Source organism: Pimephales promelas, chromosome 13 (genome assembly GCF_988280905.1).
Source record: "Pimephales promelas chromosome 13, fPimPro1.hap1.1, whole genome shotgun sequence".
In the NCBI taxonomy this organism is placed as follows: Eukaryota; Metazoa; Chordata; class Actinopteri; order Cypriniformes; family Leuciscidae; genus Pimephales; species Pimephales promelas.
Window position 1 is genome coordinate 30421159 of NC_142781.1, and position 23830 is coordinate 30444988.

Below are 23830 nucleotides of genomic sequence, written 5' to 3' on the forward strand. Positions count from 1 at the left end.
TGTAACTTGAATGACACTCAGTTGAGACCCTGCCTTCATCTTTGAAAGGATACCTCAAATATCTTATAAAATCCTCATATGGACTTGTCTGTAGAATATATTTGTAGAACTTATTTTATTATATTTTCATAAATTTCACTTGTAACTTCTTATAATGAAACAATCTAATGAGATCCAAATCTAAGGAGACTTTTTACCTTGCTACAGTCAATGTAAAGGTTCAGATAATCGTGTTAAAAGGCATTTTACAGAATTGTTCCTCATTCCTGCCATGACATAAAATACCTCATATGTACCACAGATACAAATTGTGCACAAACTGCCACTGCTTTTTAAGTTTTGTGATGACTATAACTATTTTGTACCTCAGAAGAATAATAAAGATTAAGAAAATTTAAAAAAAAATTAAGTCTACAATATTTGTTTTTAACATTAACGTACAGTTAGTTTTATAAGTTAATAGTCTTTATTCTTTACTTTTTCTTTGTTTACATTAGACATTTGTTTCTGATTTCCACTGAGATGTTATACATGTAAATGCCATTTAAAATGTAAAAATACATGTGTAACAGCCATTTTATATTGCCTTGAAACTACACTGTAGTTAGTAATGTGTGCTAAAAGAGATATGTACATAAAACCACCTTTATACACCAGGAAATGCTTTCATATAATTAAAGTTTAATGATCAGAGTATCTTATTTAAAATAGAAAATGTCATACTAAACACCTCCACATGTTCACCACAAACTGATTTTGTAGCTTTTTTTGTAGAATTTGTCAAAACAAATTTACCATGATAATAACACCATGATATTCTTTCTTCTACTGCTACACGGCGTGAATTTGCATGATGGAACAATTTGCATAGGCCAATATTTATATGTATGAATGAAATAAATAAAAAATAAATGCATTTACCTTTTTCTGTTCTCTTATTTATGATAAAAATCCAGGCTTGTGTACCCAGATACCACAGTTGGCATATCCCATGATGATTCCCATCCCTTACAAAAACTTTACCATGATAACTAGTTCACGCCAAAATATATTGACCACAATTATTTTATATAATGTAAAATAATTCAAACAGAAAGATTTCAATCCTTACCTTGTTTGAAGATAGCATTTTTAGTAGTCATGGACACTTCCGAAACTGCTTCGTGAAGCTTCAAAATAATTTGTTTCGAACCAGGGATTCGTGGTCATAATTATTTCAATGTTTTTTGTTACCCGACTCATTAAAACACTGTCTATAGGCTATGTTTATATTGCTTAATAAATTTGTAAACATTTTAATGACAAATTTGTCATAATAAAAAGGAAGAGTTGTAGTAGTCTCTTCTTGGCCTGACTAACCAGCTCTGCAAAGATGCCTTTAACACATATTATACTGTCACTTCATATTTGATAATATTATATGATCTTTGACTTTGTCAATTTTGCATTTAATAGATGATACTTTTAATAAAACATAATTTGGTTTGTAAAAAAGTGTTTTAACCATCAGACAGGACCAGCATGCGTCACCAGCATTTCTCCTATCACTTCATCTAGGAATGAGCAGGTTATCAAGTTAGAAGGAATTAAAGTTATCATTAACAACATAACACCACTGCTCCTTACCCCTGTGTAAGTTCAAGAGTCGTAATGTTTAAAACAAACATGTCACTAAAAATTCACTGTCATTATCGTAAAGGTTGCTCGAGTTCGATTAATTCTGCCTGCGCGTATTCTCTACTCTAGAGGAATGTAGACTCGATTAGTTTGGGCTGGTATTCTGCGCGGGTGTTTCTGGTGCTGCTTCTGCACGCGGACTGAGTGCTATTTCTCATTGCATTGTAACGTTAGTTATTGCCCTGTCTGACTAGAATTAAACCCCAAACCTCCACTTTTCACAGTTATATCTGTAGAAATGGCTGATTCACAGGACGACAAGCTCTACAAAGCCGAATATGCGAAAAGTGGACGCGCCTCTTGCAAGAAATGCAAAGAAAACATTGCTAAGGACTCGCTGAGAATGGCCATTATGGTGCAGGTAATGAATTATGTGCTATTTTGACCCAATATTGCTATTAAACATCAGTATTTTGGTGTAAATGCATTTGTATTTTGCAGGTATGCTTTTGAACGCGTAGTGTTAAGTTAACTTAGTCAATGCAATTGCATTACACGTAACATTATGTATGTAAGTTTCTCAGGCCCAAGAGTTTAAATGGTTATGGAATTAAATATGGACATCAGTTTGAAATTGCTTTTAGTGGTGCATTGGACAACATTAACAAGAAACAAATGGAAATGTGGAAACAATAAAATCAAAGCTGTGTTGTTGTAATGAATTGATGATAAAACAATGAATCTCAAAAGAAACAATTTGTTTGCAGTGACTGAATTTCAAATATCTTATAATTTGATTCATGGCTTAATAAACACAATGTTTACATATGGTTATGATAGACTTCTGCAACAATTGACAAGCAATAGTGCTGTACAATACACAATATATGTTTAGACATGATCTGTTTTACTGCAAATCCTCAACCAAAAATGACCAAACTGCTGTAATGTTATGTTTGTGTGTGCTTTCGGTTTCATTTAGCAGGGAACTAGTGTTTTAGCGGATGTTTCTTAATCATGCTGCACCTGTCTGTCTCTCACAGTCTCCCATGTTTGATGGCAAAGTGCCTCACTGGCACCATTTTTCCTGCTTTTGGCTCCGGGCTGCTGTACAGTCACCCTCTGACATATCTGGATTTACTGACCTGCGCTGGGATGACCAGGATAAAGTGAAGAAAGCCATTGAGAGCGGTGGTGCTACTGGAGGTGATTTGTTAAAATTATAGTCATTTTGACCTAAGCACTGTTTTTGTTTGGTTTGATTTGCCATATGGGCTGCAAAGCAGTTAGGCACTAAGTCTTAAATGAATTCATTAATCCTCATTGCTTTGCAGGGAAAGGAGAGCAGAAGGGAGCAGCTAAAGGGGAAAAGATACTGAATGACTTTGCTGTGGAGTACGCCAAATCCAACAGAAGCACCTGCAAGGGATGTGATCAAAAGATTGAAAAGGTGCATAATTTATTCTTTTGTTTAACAAATTATGCTTTTTGAACACAAGACATGAGTTAGTCTGTTCTTCCCTGCTGGGAAATTACAGACTTTTTATCACTCTTAAAGCTTAACTTGATCAAGTATTCTACACCAGATGACGTATGGGTCACACAAGTTTGACCCATGGTTTTTTACTAAAAGGCTTAGTACAAGCAGAATGCTCTTTTATGAATTTACTTCACTTAAGGATATATTTAATCAGATTATGCCTGAAATGGTTTTGGATTTTTGTATCATATGTTAATTTTAAAGATCTTTTGTAATATGACTTGCTGTTTTTGTATTTGTTTTTATTGTATTTTTAAGATATTTGTATTTTTGTAATTTAATTTTTGCCATTAAAATAGCTTTGAATGCTGAGATGGCGTTAAATAAAATAATCTGAATCTTCCCTGCTGATCTTCAGGACCACATCCGTGTGTCAAAGAAGTCTGTGGACCCAGAGAAACCTCAGCTTGGTCTGATAGATCGCTGGTACCACACTGGCTGCTTTGTGAGCCGGCGTGAGGAACTATTGTTTAAACCAGAGTACGGTGCCACCCAGCTCAAAGGTTTCGGAGCTCTACGAGATGAAGACAAGGAGGAGCTGAAGAAAAGACTTCCTGCAGTGAAGAATGAAGGGTGAGTGTCTGATTTCTTTTTGGTGTCATCATGTTGCCTCAAACTGTATAAGCACAGTTTTTTCTAAAGCTTTTAGTTTTACAAGAAATGCAGCTTACCTGTTTATGTAAACTGGATAGGTTTGTGTAGCAATTTCAGCTTAAAGGGATAGTTCTGTTGGTAATTACTCGCCCTCATATATTGTTTCAACCCTGTAAGACTTTCATTTATATTCTCAGAACACAAATTCAGATATTTTTGAATTAAATCTGAGAGCTGGATCACACACACACACACACTGATGCGAATTCTCCGCCCCCCTCGTCAATATCAGGACCTCGTCAGTATTTCTTTCACCCTTTTATTGATGAACAGTGTTACATTGTGTGAGAGATTATTTTCTCCAAGAGAGAATGTTAGTGTAAAATTGAACACAGTATATGCCAATGTTGTTTTCAATAAAAAAACATTTGCGCAAAGCAAGCCGATCCACATTTTCATGTTGATAAGAGCATTAAAATAAAATAAAAAAATAATAATGTGAGAAAAGGAAATCAAGAAACATTTAGAATAGATAAAAATGTGCGATTAATCGCGAGTCAAAGGATTAGTTCACTTTTGAAAAAACTTTTGCTGATAATTTACTCACCCCATGTCATCCAAGATGTCCATCTCTTTCTTTCCTCAGTCGAAAAGAAATTAAGGTTTTTGATGAAAACATTCCAGGATTTTTCTCCATAAAATGGACTTACATGGGAACCAGACGGTCCAAGGTCCAAACGACAGTTAATAACAGTTTCAGATGCAGCTTCAAATGTCTTTAAACGACACCAGACGATGAATAAGGGTCTTATCATGCGAAACGATCGGTTATTTCAAAGCTTATTCCAAAAATGTAACTTTTCTAAGGACAAATGCTAGCCTTGCTCTATTCTGTGAGGCACGTTTGTAACGTCACGTAATACGTAATTACGTTCAAAAGGTCACGGGCGACGTAGCCCAACCCTAATGTAGTTTTTTCATTGTTTGTTTGGATGTAATAAATAAAGTAAAAAAAATAAATAAATAAAAGCTGAGTAAAAAAAATAGTGTTATGTTTTCTCTCTCAAAACAAAGAACCTTTCTTAGAAACATATAGACAAGAGTGACTCATAGAAAATATAGGTCTGGATTTACACATTAAATCACGATCACCCTCAGAATATAGTTTTTACTGCCATTGTTTTGATTCTTTTCAGTCTTTACTTTAGGACTGGATAAAATGTTAGCGTTCAGGTTCTTTGGGTGTTGTTGCGTCCCCCATCATCATGCTGCTCATCACCATCACTGATGCCCCTGCCGCATAGAAAGATAGACTTGAAGGCTTTTCTGAAGGTTTTCATCTTGTAGGCATAGAGGAAAGGGTTAACAGCAGAGTTCGCGTGGGAGAGAATAATGGCCGTTAGTAGCAGCGGTATGGGGACGGGACACGAAGGGCACAGCAGCAGGAAGCAGTTTATGATATGTAGTGGAATCCAGCAGACCGTGAAAAGGAAGAGGACCAGAAAGAGCGAAGTGGCCATTTTCATCTCTCTCTTCATCTTCGCCGTTCCCTCTGTGTTGGTTGCGCCGCCCCGCTCTGCTGCAATCCTCCTCATCTGACGTTTTACCGTGACGAAGATCTGCGCGTAGATGAGGAACATCACCACCAGTGGGGTCAGGACGCAGGCGAAAAAGTTGAAGTAGACCATGTAGGTCATATCCACCACAAACACAAAGAAACAGTAGCCCGACGGAGGTGGTGGCTTGAACCAGCCCATCAATGGCACCAGGCCGATCAGGAACGCCAGCGTCCAAGTCAAACACAAGACTAGCACTGCGTTGCGAGGCGTCATGAGCCGGTGGTACTGGAAGGGCATGAAAATGGCCACGTAACGCTCCACAGCGACCGCTAGCAAGCTGAAGATGGAACTCTGGGTTAACATGATGAGCACAGATAACATTAGCAAACACAGATACAGATTGTGCCGTGGAATTCCCAGGTCTGTCATAATGGCGCAAGGGATTGCCAGGACACCCACGCATATATCCGCCACTGCTAGAGACACCAGGAAGTAATTCGTAACCGTTTGGAGCTTTCGGTTCAGTCCCACTGCAACACAAACCAGCAGGTTTCCCACGGCGGAGAGGAAGGCTATTATGAGCTCGGCTATCATGTAAGGCAGGTTTATTGATGCTAGGATGTTGGGTGCGGATGTTGTAGTTGTAGCCGTAGTAGAGGTAGTTTGAGTAAGTTTACCTTGCGTAAGTGTGGACATGGTGGACAGGCCGTTGGTGAACTGCACAAATGTGTTATTTTCATAAGAGGTGTCATTCATTAAAGTCGCGTTGAGGTAGAGCTGAGTCGGCGAGAAAGTGAAGTTGGCGATAGACTCGTTCATTTTGACCTGTAGATATAAAACCAAGCCAGGAAGAAAAATGATGATTGAAAATCCTTTGTTACGCTTTGTATAGACCATTTTGCAAGATTCAGAAGCACTTCCTGTGTTTTTTAACACTACATAAAATCTGGGATAAAATACAACCAACAGAACATATAAAACTGAATCAAAAAATTAAACAAACATCTTTAAGGTTTTTTCTTTACATGTGAAATAAAGAAAACGGTTACAAATTGAAACAGGAAGTGTTTCTGGACCAGTGTTGTTTACATCTCGCAATTCTCTATTAAAATGATATAAAATGGTCAATCTGATTGCCTTTACTGTGCCTTTAAATGAGCAATTGACCTTCTGAATAAACCATCAGTCGGTAAAGAAACTCCTCATATGTATGTATAGTGAAGGGAGTAATGCTTGTAACTCTTATATCTCTGACACACAAACCCTTCACTCCCTTGTTTCATTTGAACCGGATTAATATTAGTGTTACAGGGCTTGAATTTCGGCGTGAATTTCGGCGTATTCAGCATAATTTTACTTATTCCCGCAGATTTTATGCTCACTCCTAAAGTGTGTGCACATAAAGACGATTATATTGGCTATATAAAACATTATGAGATAATATTAAAAATATCTCATATAATATAAGTATTTCCCTATGGTGTCGATGTCAAAGTTGTGGCTGGTGAAAATGCTAAGTGGATAGTATCTTTGGTAAATCACTAACCATAGTGGCTGGTGAGCAAAAAAGTTAATGTCAAGCCCTGCTTGTATTAATATAATAACAAATATATGTTTAAATGTAGTTTATTGCTTATTATTTTTATGAAAACTGTAAAATTTTTGCAGAATTATTTGCATTTTGCTGAATAAAATTACAAGTATAAATGTCAAATATATTATTATTATTATTAAAAACAATATATTATTAATTAACATTAAGTGTTAAAGTAAAACTAAAAAAAGTACTTAAAATTAGGTGTGTGACAATATATTGTTTCTTAATATATCGCCATACAAAAATGCTGATGTATTGTACGGTGTGAGTTTTCAGAGTTTTAGAATGATAAACACTAACATATAAAGTTGAATGTAATATAATAATGCAATGGGGGAATATTTTTGGGTCCTGATAATACTAAATGTCTGATGTTACCAGTACCAAAAGTGGTAAATTTTTTTAAATACAGTAGTCAACATTTGAAGTGGATCAAAACCTTTCATTAGAGTTATATATGATTTTTGAACAATACCGTTCTTGTTTTTGGACAATTTCAAAAGTTATCCTCTGTATATCTAGTCATTGACGGAGTCCAAGCTTAAATAATTCAGTATTTTCAATATTGTTATTCTGGTGTCTCTATTGTCCTGTGCTTTGGAGCACAAAGTCCGCTCTATTAATTTACACACACATCGATACATTACACATCGAACACCAAATTTATCATTTTAAATCAACAGTAAAACAATTTTTGTTAACCTTTTACCATATGTGTGTTGCAGTATCGCAATAATATCCTATCGTGATCTGTACTGAATCATGACATGTGGGTATCGGTAAACCCCTACTTAAAATTTAGCAAAATATAAAATTTCAAAACATCTAATTAAGAATAAGTATTATTGATGTACATACCAAGTCTGTCGTGTATGCTTCGTATTATTGCTTTGAGATGTCACTCGTCGTTTGTTGTTTGCCTATGTTCTGCCAATGCATTTGACTTCTTTGGATCTACTTCGAAATGTTCTATCCATTAGCAAAAGATGCCACATCTATATTCATTTATTTTCTCTCGCTGTGTCGCCTTTCACCCATCACAGTGTGGCTTTTATAAGCCTTTCACTCTAATGGGAAAAATGCTCCTGTTTGTGTTTTTCCCACTAACGGTCATCATTACCGCCACCCAAATGGATGTTAATTACATTATGGAGGGAAAGTAGGCTCAGTGGTGATGTTGATATCAGCTTGTTTGTCATGAGGTGAATTATTAATGATGGGCGCCGGACAGAGGAACCTGTCCAGACGTGACTGTGACTCAGAGGACTGATAATCTTATAATGAGGTCCACTGATAGATGAGCCACCACACGAGATCAGAGGAGGCCAACATCTCTCTGTAGGATTAACTCAAATCCACAAGGTGGAAAAGTTCACCATTCAGATCAGATGATCAGATCATGGATCAGGGTTTGTTTTTTGAAGTTTACAGTGAGAATATCCTATTTACATCAGTATAAAGGAGCAATGTAGCAGTGTAATTTAAGTATTATTTGCATAACATTAGTTTTTTATGTGCTTTTGACATTTTAACTTTTTCTTAATATTACAATTTAGCTTCTTTTTTTATTATTATTTTAGAATTTGTAGCAATTTTAGTACAACATTTTATTTCAGTTATTATTATTATTTTTTTAAATTAGATTTAAGTTTTTCATTTTATTTTTTTTATTTCAGCTTTAAAATAACAAATGCATTTTTAATAGTTTTCATAATTAAGAATAGCATCATTATGCAGAAGTTTTTAACTGGTAAATACCTCAGTCGATCATTGAGAATCAAGAAACTCAGAATTTTGAATGTAATAAGTCATTGTTTGCAGCGTACTAAAGTAATGTCCTAATTTCAAAATAGGGCTGGGCAAGCATCCAAAATAAAAGTTTGAAAAGTTTCTTAAATTTTTTTTTAAAGAAATATTTGCATGTATATACTTTATATATTTATACATAATTAATTTTATATATAAAAATACATATTTGATATATTAATATCACATTTTAATTATATATATACATGCATGTGTGTGTATTTATATAGACAAAATAATTATACACACTACACACATATATTATGTAAACACAACATTTATTTTGGATGCGATTAATCATTGCCCAGCCCTATTTCAAAATGACCACTACAATTTTCATTGTGTTTTCATAAAGTGTTTTAGGCCCGTGCATCTGGTGTTTTTATACATGCCTTTTTTTTTTCAGGAAGAGAAAGACAGATGATGTTGATGGAGGAGTGTCTAAGAAACAGAAGAAAGAAGATGAAAAACTGGAGCTGAAACTGAAGGTATGAGATGAGATCATCTATATAACATGGTATGGATTATGGTGGATCATTTTTACCTATTAACAAATTAATTTACACCATTATAATGTATAGAAATAAAGTTTTATTTGTTTTTTCTACTCTTAACATGATTTTATAGTTATTTGCATTTAGCATTTTGCATTGTAGCGTTGGCTCCCAACATTTAACTCATTTCTCTTTTGTTTTTTCTGTAAATATAAGAAAATATCAGCCTAAAAATGCTTTTGTCTGGTTTTTTATGTATTCTAGGAGCAAAGCCAGCTGATCTGGGGAATTAAAGACAAGCTAAAGAAGTTCTGCTCCATCAATGACATGAAGGAACTGCTTATTGCTAACAAACAGGAAGTTCCCTCTGGGGAGTCAAATGTAAGTGTGCAATACAGAGAAACTGTATTTACATGCTCATTTGACCTGATGCTCACTGTCTGACTGGCAATTTCAATAGCAGCAGCATCAAACATCAGATACCAAGTAGAATCTGACTATTTTCACTTTACCTTCATGACTTTGTGTGTCATTTCTTTAATTAAAATTGTGTTTGACTGACAGGTTGTGGACCGGCTATCAGATTGCATGGCGTTTGGGTCCCTGAAGCCTTGTGAGACTTGCAAAGGACAACTTGTGTTTAAGAGCGATGCATACTACTGTACTGGAGACATCTCTGCATGGACCAAGTGTGTATTCAAGACTCAGACACCTGATCGCAAAGACTGGGTCACTCCTAAGGTTAGTAGATCTGTGGTCTTTGGATTTCAGTACGCAGTTCTCCAAATCCTAACACAATGTTATACTTCCTCAGGAGTTCAGTGATATTCCCTTCCTGAAGAAGTTTAAGTTCAAACGGCAGGACCGTTTGTTTCCCAAAGATGCTCCTCCTGCGACCCCCACCCCCTCGTCTGCTACCGTGACCTCAGCCGTCCCGAGCATGTCCACTTCCTCCAGTAACAACCTCTCAGAGGTGCCTGCAGGTCAGTGACTGAGACAAACCTTGACAAATACTGATGCTTATTTAGTGGGTTGGATGCCTACACAAATAAATGATAGCTTATCAGATGTAAGCAAAATTATTTTTGCATTTTTTTATGGGCTATTGCAGTATGTTTTGAATTAGCTTTGACTTTAATATTTTCATTTATTTTCTCTTGCTGTGTTGCTCTTCACCCATCACTGTAATATGGGCTTTTATAAGCCTTTCATTCCAATGGGAAAATGCTCCTGTTTGGGTTTTTTCCACTATCGGTTATCATTATCGCCACCCAAATGGGTGTTAATTACATTATAGAGGGAAAGTAGGCTCAGTGGGGATGTTTATCAGCTTGTTTGTCATGAGGTGAATTATTAATGATGGGCGCCGGACAGAGGAACCTGCGTTTTATATTTTAAATACATATAAAAGTTATATTTATTGTAATTTTTTAATTTAGTTTATCTTCTATTTTTACTTTTTTATTTAAATTTAAATTTATTTTTTTAAAAGAGTTACAGTTAATACAGTTACATAGCCTTTGTTGCTTGAATTAAAGTATAACTTATAACTAAAAACAAAACATATTTAAAAAAAAAAACTTCTAACAAAAATTCTAAATATTAATTTAACTGGTACATCGATGATACTAATATAACACGTTTTACTACATTAACTTAAATTAGAAATGCTGCCTTGGCAACTAACTGAAAAAAATAAATTGTATTTCAGTTAATGAAAACCATTTTCGTTTGTCAATAATACTGATAAGTATTACTGAAATTAAATGAACGCTACATTTATTTTGTTGTTTTCTTAAAGGGAAAGTTCATGCAACAATGAAAGTTTCATTCACAACTTAATACATGTAAAATATGTGGATATTTTACTCAAAGTGGCCAGATATTGTGCAATCTGCTTCAGTCTATCACTTGTATTATTTAATATTCTCTCAGGAACTGAGTATTTGGCAAGCAGGTTGTTAAGGATTACTCTGCTCTTTCAATTTTATGGGTATAAACTATTTTTGTCTAAATGTGTTCTCTAGATAAGCCTCTGACAGGACTGAAGCTGCTGGCTGTGGGAAAACTAAGCAAGAACAAAGATGAGCTGAAAACTGCAGTGGAAGAACTGGGAGGAAAAATCACAGGCACTGCCAACAAATCTGCTCTCTGCATCAGCAGCAAGAGTGAGTGATGATCTGTAGCTCTTTTACAGACTCTAGTGAGCTTCCTTGCTAAGTAGACAGATTTTGTGTTTAGCTGGTTTGCACTGACTAAATTAAGTAATGCCCAATACACTCTTAAATAGGGCTGAACGATTAATTGCATTTGCTATAATATTGCGATATGATGAAACACGTTTTTGTCACCGCAAAAGCTGCCATTAAATGGTCAGATGACATGAGAGAAAAACAGTCTGCAAGATCAAGCATCAACTTGGCACGCAACGCATATAGGTCAGGCATACAGGAAAGAACAGTTTATTTATAATGTATGTGATATTGTGTTATTTATTCTCTCTCCAACAAGTCTGGATCGATTCAAAGAATTTCAGAGTCAAATCTGAGCTTTTTTTTTAAACAGATGTGTGTTACTAGCTTTTATATTTTTAAGCTATATAGCCTATTTAAAATTCTTAACATGTAATTGGTTTTATTAAATGTTTTCTATATATATATATATATATATATATATACATACATACATATATTTAAAGTATGTATTTTACACATGTAGTTAAGTACATATTTGAAGTGTTATTAAGATTAATTAATAAGAAAAAAAAGTAGGTCTGGTCATGAGCTACCTAAAGATTCCCATCCCTACACTGTACAATGATTTATTGCTTGTCTTTGTCAACAAATACAGAAGGTAAAGAATTTAAAAAGTAATCGCAAATGAAATCACAATCGCAATATTGGTTAAAATGATTGGTTAAAATAATTGGTTAATATCGCAAGTAGATTATTTTCCATAGCCCTACTCTTAAAAATAAAGATTCTTTAATTGTGGCATTGATGGTTCTATGAAGAACGTTTAACATCCATGGAACCTTTGCACTGGACAAAAGGTTCTTTACAGTGGAAAAAGGTTCTTTATATTATTCAAATGTTCTTTACACTTTTAAGAATGATTCAAAATGGTCCAAAAATGGTTTGTCTATAATACAAAATGAGGTGTGCGTGTTAGCTAGGTGTCCTATATAGGCCAGTATGTTCTCACAGGAATCGGCGGTCTGCTTCTACTTGCCGATTTATAAATTTGTCCCTTCTGATTTTTGACCAGCTTATTTATTTTTTGCCGTGTCACTTTGAAAGTCTTTAATAACCTGCTCTGTTCTTCTTGTGTGTCAGAGGAGATTGAAAAAATGAGCAAGAAGATGGAGGAGGTGAGGGACGCAGGTGTGCGTGTGGTGGCAGAGGACTTCCTCACTGACATCAAGGAGTCGGGCAAGGCCCTCCAGGAGCTCATCTCCCTGCACAGCATCTCCCCTTGGGGTGCTGAAGTTAAAGTCGAGGCCCAGGCTGCAAGCGCGGCCTCCAAATCCACTGGAGCTCATTCCTCAAAGAGTACTGGCAGAGTCAAAGAGGAAAAAGGTTAGAGACATTTTTCTGTAAAAGCAAGATTTTGCATGATTTTGTTTTTATTTTTGATTAATTATATTTGCAAAACATTTAACTTCAATTGTATAAAATATTTGAGATTAAATCAAAATATGGAAATTATTTTGGGTGGGATTTGATTGGGTAAAACATGTTAAGCTTTGATATTAATATTATTTTAATAAAATGTATTAAATATTATAGATGAAATATTATATAATTATATAACTAATATATTTTAATAATTCTATATTATATGAAAATATTTAAAGTATATTATTATTATTATTTAAAATGTATATAATATCAATTTTCTAGTATGAATCCAGGGACGTTCATTAAGAAATAAACAGGGTTTCCTTTTATTTGAATTTATTGTAGTTTTGTTCTAGGGTTGTGAAGCATTTTTTATTTTTGAATTCCATATATATTAGGGCTGTGCAAAGATTAATTTTGATTAATAGCATCCAAGTGTGTTTACATAATATATGTGTGTGTGCTGTGTATAATTATTTTGTATATATAAATAAACACACATGTTTGTATTTATATATAATAAAGATTATGAATTTATATATACAGTATTTATGTGCAAATAATTCTTAAATATATGCATGCATGCATATGTATTTATATATATACAAAATAATTATACACAGCACACACACATATATAAACACAAACTTTTGTTTTGGATGCGATTAATTGCAATTAATCTTTGCACAGCCCTTATTTATATGCATGCATAAATGCACTGTCAGAAAGATTTCAGAAACACGCCTACATGATATTTAACTATAATAATTATTTTTGCTGAATAATACGTTTATTACTCCTCCAGTTGAAAGCATATCAAAGAAAATGAAACTGACAGTGAAGGGAGGGGCAGCCGTAGATCCTGCCTCAGGTAAAATTTTACTTAATCCCATACTCATTTAAAGTTAATATACTATATTTTGATATGTATTGATTGTTCAGTGCCTTATTCATGATTTAATTGCTCAGGTCTGGAAGACTGTGCTCACGTCCTGGATCAGAATGGGAAGATTTACAGCGCCACACTGGGTCTCGTGGACATTGTTAGAGGGACAAATTCATACTACAAATTACAGTTGCTGGAGGATGACGTCCAGAAACGGTGAGCCTTACCCATTTTTTGTGATTTACTATAAATTACTGTTATAAAAACATAATTTCATCTCAAACACAGTATTATTTAGGACATCTATATACAGGCAATTAAAAATATATAATTTATAGTAATTTCATACTGTATATGAGTTTTTAAGACTTTTTAATCCAACACTTGCTTCAAAACCTTAAATATTTGTGTATTTATGCATGTTTCCCATAAGGCATTTCTCTTATAAAAGTGTGAATGTATGGTACAATAAATGTATGTTCATTAATGCAAGCATTTTGTAATGTGCACTTGTTTTAAGTGAAATACCTTTTCAATAGTAATTATTTTATATCAGCAATTGCACCAATTTCCACTTTTCTTGAGCATGCTTGTGTTGCTTTTTCAGATACTGGGTGTTCAGGTCATGGGGTCGAGTCGGCACCACCATTGGGGGAAACAAACTGGACAAGTTTTACGATAAGAACTCTGCTATGGATAATTTTTGCAGTGTGTATGAGGAAAAAACAGGGAATTCCTGGGCCTCAAGCAACTTCACAAAACACCCCAATAAGTTTTACCCTCTTGAGATTGACTACGGACAGGTAAGAACTGGGACAACATGTAGCCAGAGAATGGTTGGGCATGAGTTTGAGTTCAAAAGCATTGCCAGAATTGTGCATACATCTTAGTAGGGCCTGTCAACATGAATAAAAGGTTAGAAAGAATGAACTAGATCTTCTTCTCCCTGCTTTCAGTGAAGAACCTACAAATGTAATCATGATATAAGTGTTACAGTCCTGAAAGTGTGTGAAAGATGGGAAAGAGGCCAAATATATTTTTAAGTTAAGTATTTAAACGTATACAAGTATTTTTGGGACAAATCTAACTCAGAAATCAAAACAATCTGCATTATTTTGTATATATAAATACACACACGTGCATGTATATATTTAAGAAAATGTGTTATTCATATATAAAATATTTGTATTTATACATAATGTAGATTATGAATTTATATATACAGTATTTACATGCAAATAATTCTTAAATATGTACATGCATGCATATGTACACAGCACACACACATATATTATATACACATATATTATATAAACACAAACTTTTGTTTTGGATGCGATTAATTGCAATTAATCTGAAGCCTCAGTTGATGATGCCAGGTCAAAATTGACCTTTTTTACTTTTTTTTTCTCTTATTTCAATAAAATCTTTTTATCTATATATATATGTATGTATTGTGGCAGTTGACACATTTCCAAATGTTTCCATTTATGTAGAGAATATGTATTTCTTCCAAATGCATTATTTTTTCACATATATTTACCTAGGATGAGGAGGCTGTAAAGTTGTTGACTGCAAACGCAGGCGCCAAATCCAAGTTGGCCAAACCCATCCAAGACCTCATCCGAACGATCTTTGATGTAGAGAGCATGAAGAAAGCCATGGTTGAGTTTGAGGTGTGTTCACTTCCTTTTTTTTACTATAGCAAAATTAAGAAGCGCATGTCTGTGGTCATGGATTTGATTGTAACTGGTTTTAATTTCTCCTACAGATTGACTTGCAAAAGATGCCTTTGGGAAAACTAAGCAAACGACAGATCCAAAGTGCCTATTCCCTTCTGAGCGAGGTCCAACAGGTTGGTCTTAGTGTTTCTGAAAATATATGTTGGTAGTCCAGTTCTTCACTATATTCATAAATAAGTTATCCCCCTGGTTTCATAGATAAGGCTTAAGATATGCACATGGTAATGTTTTTTCTAGGGCACGTTTATAAAAGCTACTTAAATGTCCTAATTGAACTAAGGTCTAATCTTGGCTTAATCCAGTGGTTCTCAATTTTTTTTGGTTACTCCCACCTTTAAAAAAAACAAACCTCTGACTACCAAATAATTTAACTAAAAATGGAAAGATTTTTTAAATTGAAATGCATGTGCAATGTAAAACACCTGAAAAGCGATGCATTTCTATTGCAAGCAACTTCTATGCCATCCTTGTTCAGATGGTGACAAATAAATGAAGAAGAATGATTCACTGGAATTGGCATTCGGTGCTGCTTTATAAAGGTAGAGCGCCAACCGCAATTCATGCACTTGAATGCTGATGCAATAGCTTTTTTCTTTTTTTTCCCCTGCTGAAATATGGTCTAATTTGCAGTCCTAGTTTTGATTTTCCTTTTTGAATGAAGAAAATATTAAAATACCTGCTAATATAGACAGATATTTCCTTACAGGCAGGTGCAGAACGCACGTGCTAGTCGCCTTTAGTTCTTTGGTGTTTTCAAGAACAGCTGACAGTCAGCTTTGTGACTTTGTGAACAGTTTTGTCTATGGAACCAGTCCATCAAATATGCACTCCTTTTATTTTAACTCCTTTATTTCTATAGGCTGTGGCTGATTGCTCTTCAGAAGCACTGATCTTAGACCTGTCCAATCGCTTCTACACACTAATACCTCATGACTTCGGCATGAAGAAGCCACCGCTGTTGAGTAACGTGGATTACATACAGGTATGGCTTGGGCAACTGTCAAAAATACTGTCTCGGCAGCAGTCTTGTTGTGATGTCTGTCTTAAACCTGTTGCATATTCTTTATAGCAAAAGGTGCAGATGCTGGACAACCTGTTGGACATCGAGGTGGCCTACAGCCTGCTACGGGGAGGAGTGGAGGACAATAAGAAAGATCCAATTGACATTAACTATGAGAAACTCAAAACCAAAATTGAGGTAAAAATGTATTTCATTGCAAGACCAGTGAATTTTCCTTTGCGGCTAGTATTGATTAAAACAGCTCTCGTGTTTGATACTGATTTTGTGTTTCTAGGTGGTCGACAAGTCATCAAATGAGGCTGAGCTTATACTGCAATATGTGAAGAACACACACGCTGCTACTCACAACACCTACACACTGGATGTTGAGGAGGTGAGATTAACACTAAAAAAAAGTCTACTGTACCTACCAAGATAAAATGTCCTGACGGTTAGTATTATCGTTTAAAATTTAATTATCACGAAAATAGTGTTCGATTATCACGATTTTGAAAACTCTGGGAAAATTCTGTCCTAGTAGCATCAGTTTGATGCAGCCACAGCATGCAACGTTGTGTTTTTTGAACAAGAAGACATGGTGGAAGACGATGCTCAGGATTCATCCCCCAAAATCCTCACTGGCTCGGCTGCAGCTTCTCCATACCGTCCGATATTGTACGGGCTATTCTCTTATATTGTTAAGACCCACTAAAGATATAAAAAATATTGTAAAACACCTTAAAATTTTAGTGCACTATATTCCAAGACTTCTGAAGCCATTCGGTTGCTTAATGTGAGGTACAAAATAATATTTAAGTTGTTAAAGTTAATGGAAACTCATCTCTCCATTTGTACCATTTGATGTGCAAATTTCTGAGGTCAATATGATGATAAATGGCTGAAAACACTGTTTTACACAATCTACTACATGCCTTCTATTAGGGGTGTGCAAAGCAGCCGCTATTTGTATTTGTATTTGTATTTGTTCAGGGAGGAAAAGTATTTGTATTTGTATTTGTATTCGAGTAAAATTCAAAATAGGCATAAAAATCTTTAAAAATAGGCCTACTTTATAGTGTATGGATTCTTTAATTATATCCATTATAATAATTATGGATATGCAATATTGGTTGATTTTTTCTATAAATCCAGCAATGAACATGTAACAAGAAAAGTTGAAAAGAAAATAACAGTCAGCCATTACCTCATGAACCATGGTTAAACCAACAACTAATAAAATACAATTGTGAACATTATGAACCCCAACACCACGGTGGAGGACGCTGTGCAGACACAGAATAAGTTATATGGATAATTTATAGTGAGGAGGTTGATTATGAGCCCGACGCGAAGCCTGAAGGGTTTTCGCTATAACTACGCCTCGCTCTACATTACCCCGCTTATTACATGGCTACCTACCAAATAAATCAATAATTTGACTCAAAATATGGATATAAAAAGGAGTTTATTGATTTAAAAAACGATTGTATCGCTCCCGCTAAAAAAGAAAAATAGTCCGTTCTGTCTCTACGTTTAGAATCCATGGCAACGCTCTGTTTTTCATAGCAACGGTGTGTTATACTTATAAGCAGCGGCCTGTTATAATAACAGACCGCATTCTACATTGGAATTCAACCAAGCCATGAAACAAATAATTACCGTTACCGAGCTAACAGAGCTACGTAAACAGAGCGAACATGAAAGCACCCGTCTGCAGACGTCAATAATGGAATATACTCCCGATCAAACTCCGCTTCCCAAAAGTTATAAACTGCCACCGGAACATAGTTAAGGTACAAACATCTATTAAACAAAAATAGTGATGCAGTTAAGTGTTTGTTTTTTTTTTCGCTCAGCCGAGCCCTCTGTTGCTGTGTGGAGCAGCCTGTGTCAGTCAGTCACCTCTTCCTGAACGTCACTCACTCAACTCGCGCACTGACTCAAGTCACTCAACTCGCGTCTCGTGAGGAACGCAGCTTTTTGATATAAAGTATTTCTTGTTCCCGAATACAAATATTTTTTTAAGTATTTGTTCGGAATAAGTATTCGTAAAAAACACATTATTTGTACCTTTCCGAATACCGTATTCGGATTCGGCTCCACCCCTACCTTCTATCATCTGACTAATAGTTTAAACTTTTTAAGTGTAGTCTAGTATAAAGAAAGTCTCCTTCAGGTTGTGGTACTCTTTTATTTATTTTTTTCTGTGTAGTCTTTAATGATTTAAGAATAATTGTTAGATTGTTAGTAAAATTTCAATATGAACACTTACTAGACTGAAGGATCTTAGTTTTATTTGATTATCCATACATAATTTTTTTTTTTTTTTGAAAAATCAATCTAAAATGTATCAAATATGATACATTAGGCTTGAAGAACTTTTTTTGTACATCTCTCAATCAATGCATTTTACAGTATGTTTTGCATCCCACAATAAAGAAATACAGAGCTTTGATCATAAAACTAAGCATTTAAATTAACTTACTAAGACATTATTAGGTGTCAACTGATATTGATATGCCTTTTATGCTAGTAGTCTGCTATACTGTTGTAAAGATCTCACTGATTTACATTACAAGCTATTAGAATGTATTTATTTTAACATTTAGCATCTGCACCAAATTACACATTTTTGCACAGTTTGGGTCTCTAAATATAAAAAATAATAATCCTTTGAGCTCTATATTCTCTTATATTATACTATATGAGCCATAAGCTTGATGTATCAAATATAATTAAATGCACATGCATACTACTTTGCCTAAAGGTTCTTGTCAAAATAAATACATTTAATTATTGTTTCATAAATGCACTGGGTACACCATAGCTGCAAAATAACACACATTAACTCTGACTACTGTGTTTTTATACCATTAGATCTTTAAGATCGACAGGGAGGGTGAGTACCAGCGTTTCCGCCCCTTCAAAGAATTACCCAACCGGCAGCTGTTGTGGCACGGCTCCCGCACCACCAACTACGCGGGTATCCTGTCTCAGGGTCTACGTATCGCTCCTCCTGAGGCTCCAGTGGTGAGTTTCTGCACCCTCTAGTGCCATTAGCTGCCTCTCTCTGAAAAATTAGTACGCAGAAATCTTCTTATTGATTAATGACTCAATCAGTTTCTTTCTTAGTTTATGCATATTTGTTGTGCTTTGATATAAAACACACATTTGGAATACTGCTATACTCTAATGATATCGATACTGATTGTGTGATCTTTAATACAGACAGGTTACATGTTTGGCAAAGGCGTTTACTTTGCTGACATGGTGTCGAAGAGTGCGAACTACTGCCACACGTCCCAGGCTGACCCTGTTGGCCTCCTTCTGTTAGGAGAGGTTGCCCTTGGAAACATGTGAGAGATGCTCTTTTTGTCCTAGTTTGTTTTAAGTCTGCTTTTGTAATTATGGTATCAAGAGGGGCTTTCGCACCGAAAACTAGCCACCAGGGTGGTTCCCTGAGAACTAATAGTTCCCTTAGGAAAATTTTTCCTGTTTGCAATCGCACCGCCAGTAGGAACTCTGAAGTGACGTTAGCTGCGGTAGTTATTGCGACTTATTACGACGCCGCTAAGAACGCCAGAGTACACAGTGCTTACATTCTCCATGTTCAATAGTTTACAATCTGTCTAACAGTCCTGTCTAATACGATATCAGATAAAACTGTTATACATAGAATATAGAGCGTATATGAAAAGGTATTAGCATTTGCTGTGTGGTTGATGTCCAGTGATGCTAGCTGAGCAGAAATACATAATCATATTTCGCTTGGTCCCCTCAGCGTAAAGGTTGAGAGGCCCATCTGTCACTGATTTCCATGTTCGTAGAGTTAGATCCACCTGGAGTAAATGTATAGGTTATAATCTCTTTTTTTTTTAAATGACAGGTGCTGGTGTTTCGCTTGCATTCAGCCAATCGGCGTACAATAACGTCACTGGTAGTTTCTATAGTGCTGGTTTAGACCCTACTGTGTAGTAGGAACTAAATTAGTTCCTCCAAAAGGAGATTGTAGGACTAAAATTGTTCCTAGTTCCTGTGGTATGAACATGCCAATAGTTCTAGGAACTATGGACACGTTCCTCTGATGCGAAAGCCGCTAAAGTTAAACAAGTTAATACATTTCTCTTCAGAAGTTGTTGTTTTGTCTCTTATGCTCACAAATGCTGCATTTATTTGATCAAAAATAGAGTAAAAACAGTAATGTTGTGAAACTTTATTAGTTTTTACAATACAACTGTTTTCTATTTGAATATATTAAAATGTTTATTTATTCCTGTGATGGCAAAGATGAATTTTCAGCTTCGTTACTTCAGTCTTCAGTGTCACATAATCCTTCAGAAATTATTCTAATATGCTGATTTACTGCTCAAGAAACATTTCTTACCATCCATCCATGCTGAAAACAGTTGTGCTGGTGTTTTGTCTGAACCAAGATGCATTTTGTTTCAGGATTCTTTGATCAAAAAACAGTGTTTATTTGAAATATAACTCTGTCACATTATAAGTTTTAGTTTCCTTCATTCAGTTGTCACCACTTTTAGGAAGGCAAATGATTTTTGGAAAAATGAAACCCTTTTATGATGTTGCTGAGTGCTCTATAATGATCTTATTTTGACTTTTATTCTACTCTAAAGGCATGAACTGAAGAAAGCCTCGCACATTACAAAGTTACCAAAGGGTAAACACAGTGTAAAAGGTACGGTGGTTCTACATTTAGAAAGAAATCTTATTTTGTAGTTCTGTTTTTTTGTTTCTGACAAATGTTTTACCATGTTTTTGCCGTGTTAAGGTTTGGGACGAACTGCTCCGGACCCAACGGCTACTGTATCTCTGAATGGAGTGGACGTTCCGCTGGGCAAAGGGGTCAACACAAACATTGATGACACAAGTCTGCTCTACAACGAGTATCCTTTCATCTGTTGTTTTACATATATATGCATCTTAAAATATTTTACGGAGTGTCTATTTTACACCAAGTGCAAAGAGCCTATCGTTTTTCTGCAGATGCCATTTACACTAACTCCGCCCAGTCGCCCACCATTGTCTGATTGAACCAGACAAGATTATAAAATAAATCCTGCTCATAGCCGCATAAGGCGGATAACCACTATTTTGACGTGAGCGACCTGAGTTCGAATCTGGCTTTTTTAAAACTCTTACTTATCCCTTTTCCCATCGCATATCAGCTTGGAGATAAGTTCAAAAAATAGAAATTAAGAAAATAAATGAGAAGTGGAAATTAAAGGGCCTGTTTAATTGCAGGAATAAAGTTTTTAAGGGTTTTTAGGCAGGGGTAGGTGTAGTGGAGGTAATGTTGTTTATAGTTATAATAAATACAATCATATACACTGAATATGTTGTTGCTATTGCACACTGTTTTATAATATTAACACTGAAGTGAAAACAGTATCTGCCACAATTTGCACTAAGTATAAATAGCATCTAACAACTATTCACACTTAGTGTAAAGAAAATACATATTTTCATTTAATGTAAATAGCACATATCACTATTAGCTGCTTCCTTTATTTATATAACTACACTTTCATCTTTCACTGTGTTTTCTTTGACTCAAAATTTCCTTTCAGGTACATTGTGTATGATATTGCTCAGGTTAACCTGAAATACCTGCTGAAGGTTCGCTTCAACTATCAATCCTCTCTCTGGTGAGACAGCGGGTCAGATCTGCCCATGTGGACAGGCTTTTGGACTCCACTGAAGCCAACTGCTGCAGCTTTAGCACCAAGACTAAGCTGTATACGAGTTGACAAACGGTTAAATCAGTTATCTAGTGCTTCAGCAACACATTCCCTGTTGCTCTAGCCTGTTATTTTGAAGTAAGTTAAGTGGCTATATCTATATCTTCATTTGCAATCACAAATTGTATCACAGCATTGTTGCAAATGTTACAAGCTTTGGTATATATTCACAGAATTTTTTGGACTTATCTGTGGAGATCTTTCTTGTAAGCTACCAACAATAATAGGTAGACAGTCTTCCATTTTTCATAGATTTTTTTCTTTGTTTTAATACTTTTGTAGTGTACATGTTTTTGGTTGTGTTCTCAATATAAAAAAGAGAAAATGTACAGTTTTAGAAAAAAAAGTGTTGTAAGCTAGGATATAGCCTGCCATGACTGAGTAACCTTTTACTAGAATTGCCATGTTTGGACAAATATTTTTTTTGTATGTTAAATGTGTACTGTCCTGGTTTTGCTTTCCAGTTTTGTCCCATGTCAAATTGTTCTTTGGCCAATTGAAATTGCAATGTAAAGCTAAGAGCAATGGCTGCTGCTGTACTCACACACCTGTAATTTTTTTTTTTTTTTTGGTAAACGACAAACTTTTTGTGAACAAAAAGCCTGTTTGCATCCTGACAAACGTCTTTGCTTCATAAATAAAAAAAGTTTGGCTTATTTTGTTTGAAGCTCACTTATTTCTGTCCAATGCTTCCATAATAATACAAAGAAAATAAATAAATAAAATCATGTTTTGCAGGGGGTTATGGTATCGATTTAACTAAAATGTACTGGAATAACCTATTTCTGTATATATTATAAGTACAATTGTTCAGTATTTACATTCAGAGAATTTGTTCTGACTAAATCTTTAAGAACAGTTTTTTGGGGGGGTTTACTACAAAACTGGCATTTTGGTGGATATCTGATTTGCATTAAATCTATTATGTAATTTTTTTTATTTTAATACAGCTTTGGTCCTGTTGGAATTCCCTCAATTAAACTATGGTTACAGTGCAAGAACTATGGTCAGTTTGTTTAACTTTAGTCCCAGACAGCAAAAAAGCACTTTCTCTAGAGTTTAGAACTGATTCAACCTCTTGCATTCATGGTTTTACCTGTGATTACTATGATTTTGCAACAGATACCGCAAATAAACTATGGCAGTGCTTTTTTTTTTTTTATTTGAATGCACAATATTTAAAGGCTTGTATAAGCTATACAATTTCTCTGCTATATGTTCTGCTGTCATTTTGAAGAAGCTGCTTGTTTTCAAACTACTTTTAATAGGAACTCAATGTAAATATGTTTGAATAAATCTTTTTTTATTTAATTATTCCATGAGTATCAAGGACTAAAGAAAGGATTCATTAAGAAAGTAATACAGTTCATAAAGGTTTTGAAATTAAATTTTTTTTTACTTTTTTTCTTTTTGATAAAAATGTAACTTAAATCATCTTGAGGCTCCCTAATGTGCCCCAATCCCCTGGTTGACAACCGCTGAACAATGAAACGTTTATGGGAATACAGAAGATGATGAACCTTTTTAAACATGTTTTATAAGGGTTATATGAAAAGAAGGAACTGCATAAAAATTCCCAATGTATCTTAAGATTCTCATTTTTCTATACCATGCAG

The 23830-nt window shown here is 34.9% G+C and overlaps 2 protein-coding genes across 2 annotated transcripts; one reads left to right on the forward strand and one right to left on the reverse strand.

Annotated features, from left to right (window-relative positions):
* Positions 1-1766: 1766 nt before the first annotated feature.
* Positions 1767-22485, forward strand: parp1 (poly (ADP-ribose) polymerase 1). The gene is made up of 23 exons (XM_039693032.2): positions 1767-2038; positions 2661-2823; positions 2952-3067; positions 3516-3730; positions 9120-9201; positions 9472-9588; positions 9772-9948; positions 10022-10190; positions 11235-11375; positions 12543-12785; positions 13633-13698; positions 13797-13929; positions 14321-14516; positions 15261-15389; positions 15485-15568; positions 16315-16437; positions 16525-16653; positions 16751-16849; positions 19333-19485; positions 19684-19811; positions 21090-21151; positions 21245-21359; positions 22044-22485. Exons 1-23 carry the CDS (start codon positions 1916-1918, stop codon positions 22123-22125), a joined length of 3045 nt encoding a protein of 1014 aa, XP_039548966.2. The 5' UTR covers positions 1767-1915; the 3' UTR covers positions 22126-22485.
* On the reverse strand, positions 4867-6225 carry adorb1a (adenosine receptor B1a). Its single transcript, XM_039693033.2, has one exon. It carries the CDS (start codon positions 6205-6207, stop codon positions 4981-4983), a length of 1227 nt encoding a protein of 408 aa, XP_039548967.2. The 5' UTR covers positions 6208-6225; the 3' UTR covers positions 4867-4980.
* Positions 22486-23830: the final 1345 nt, after the last annotated feature.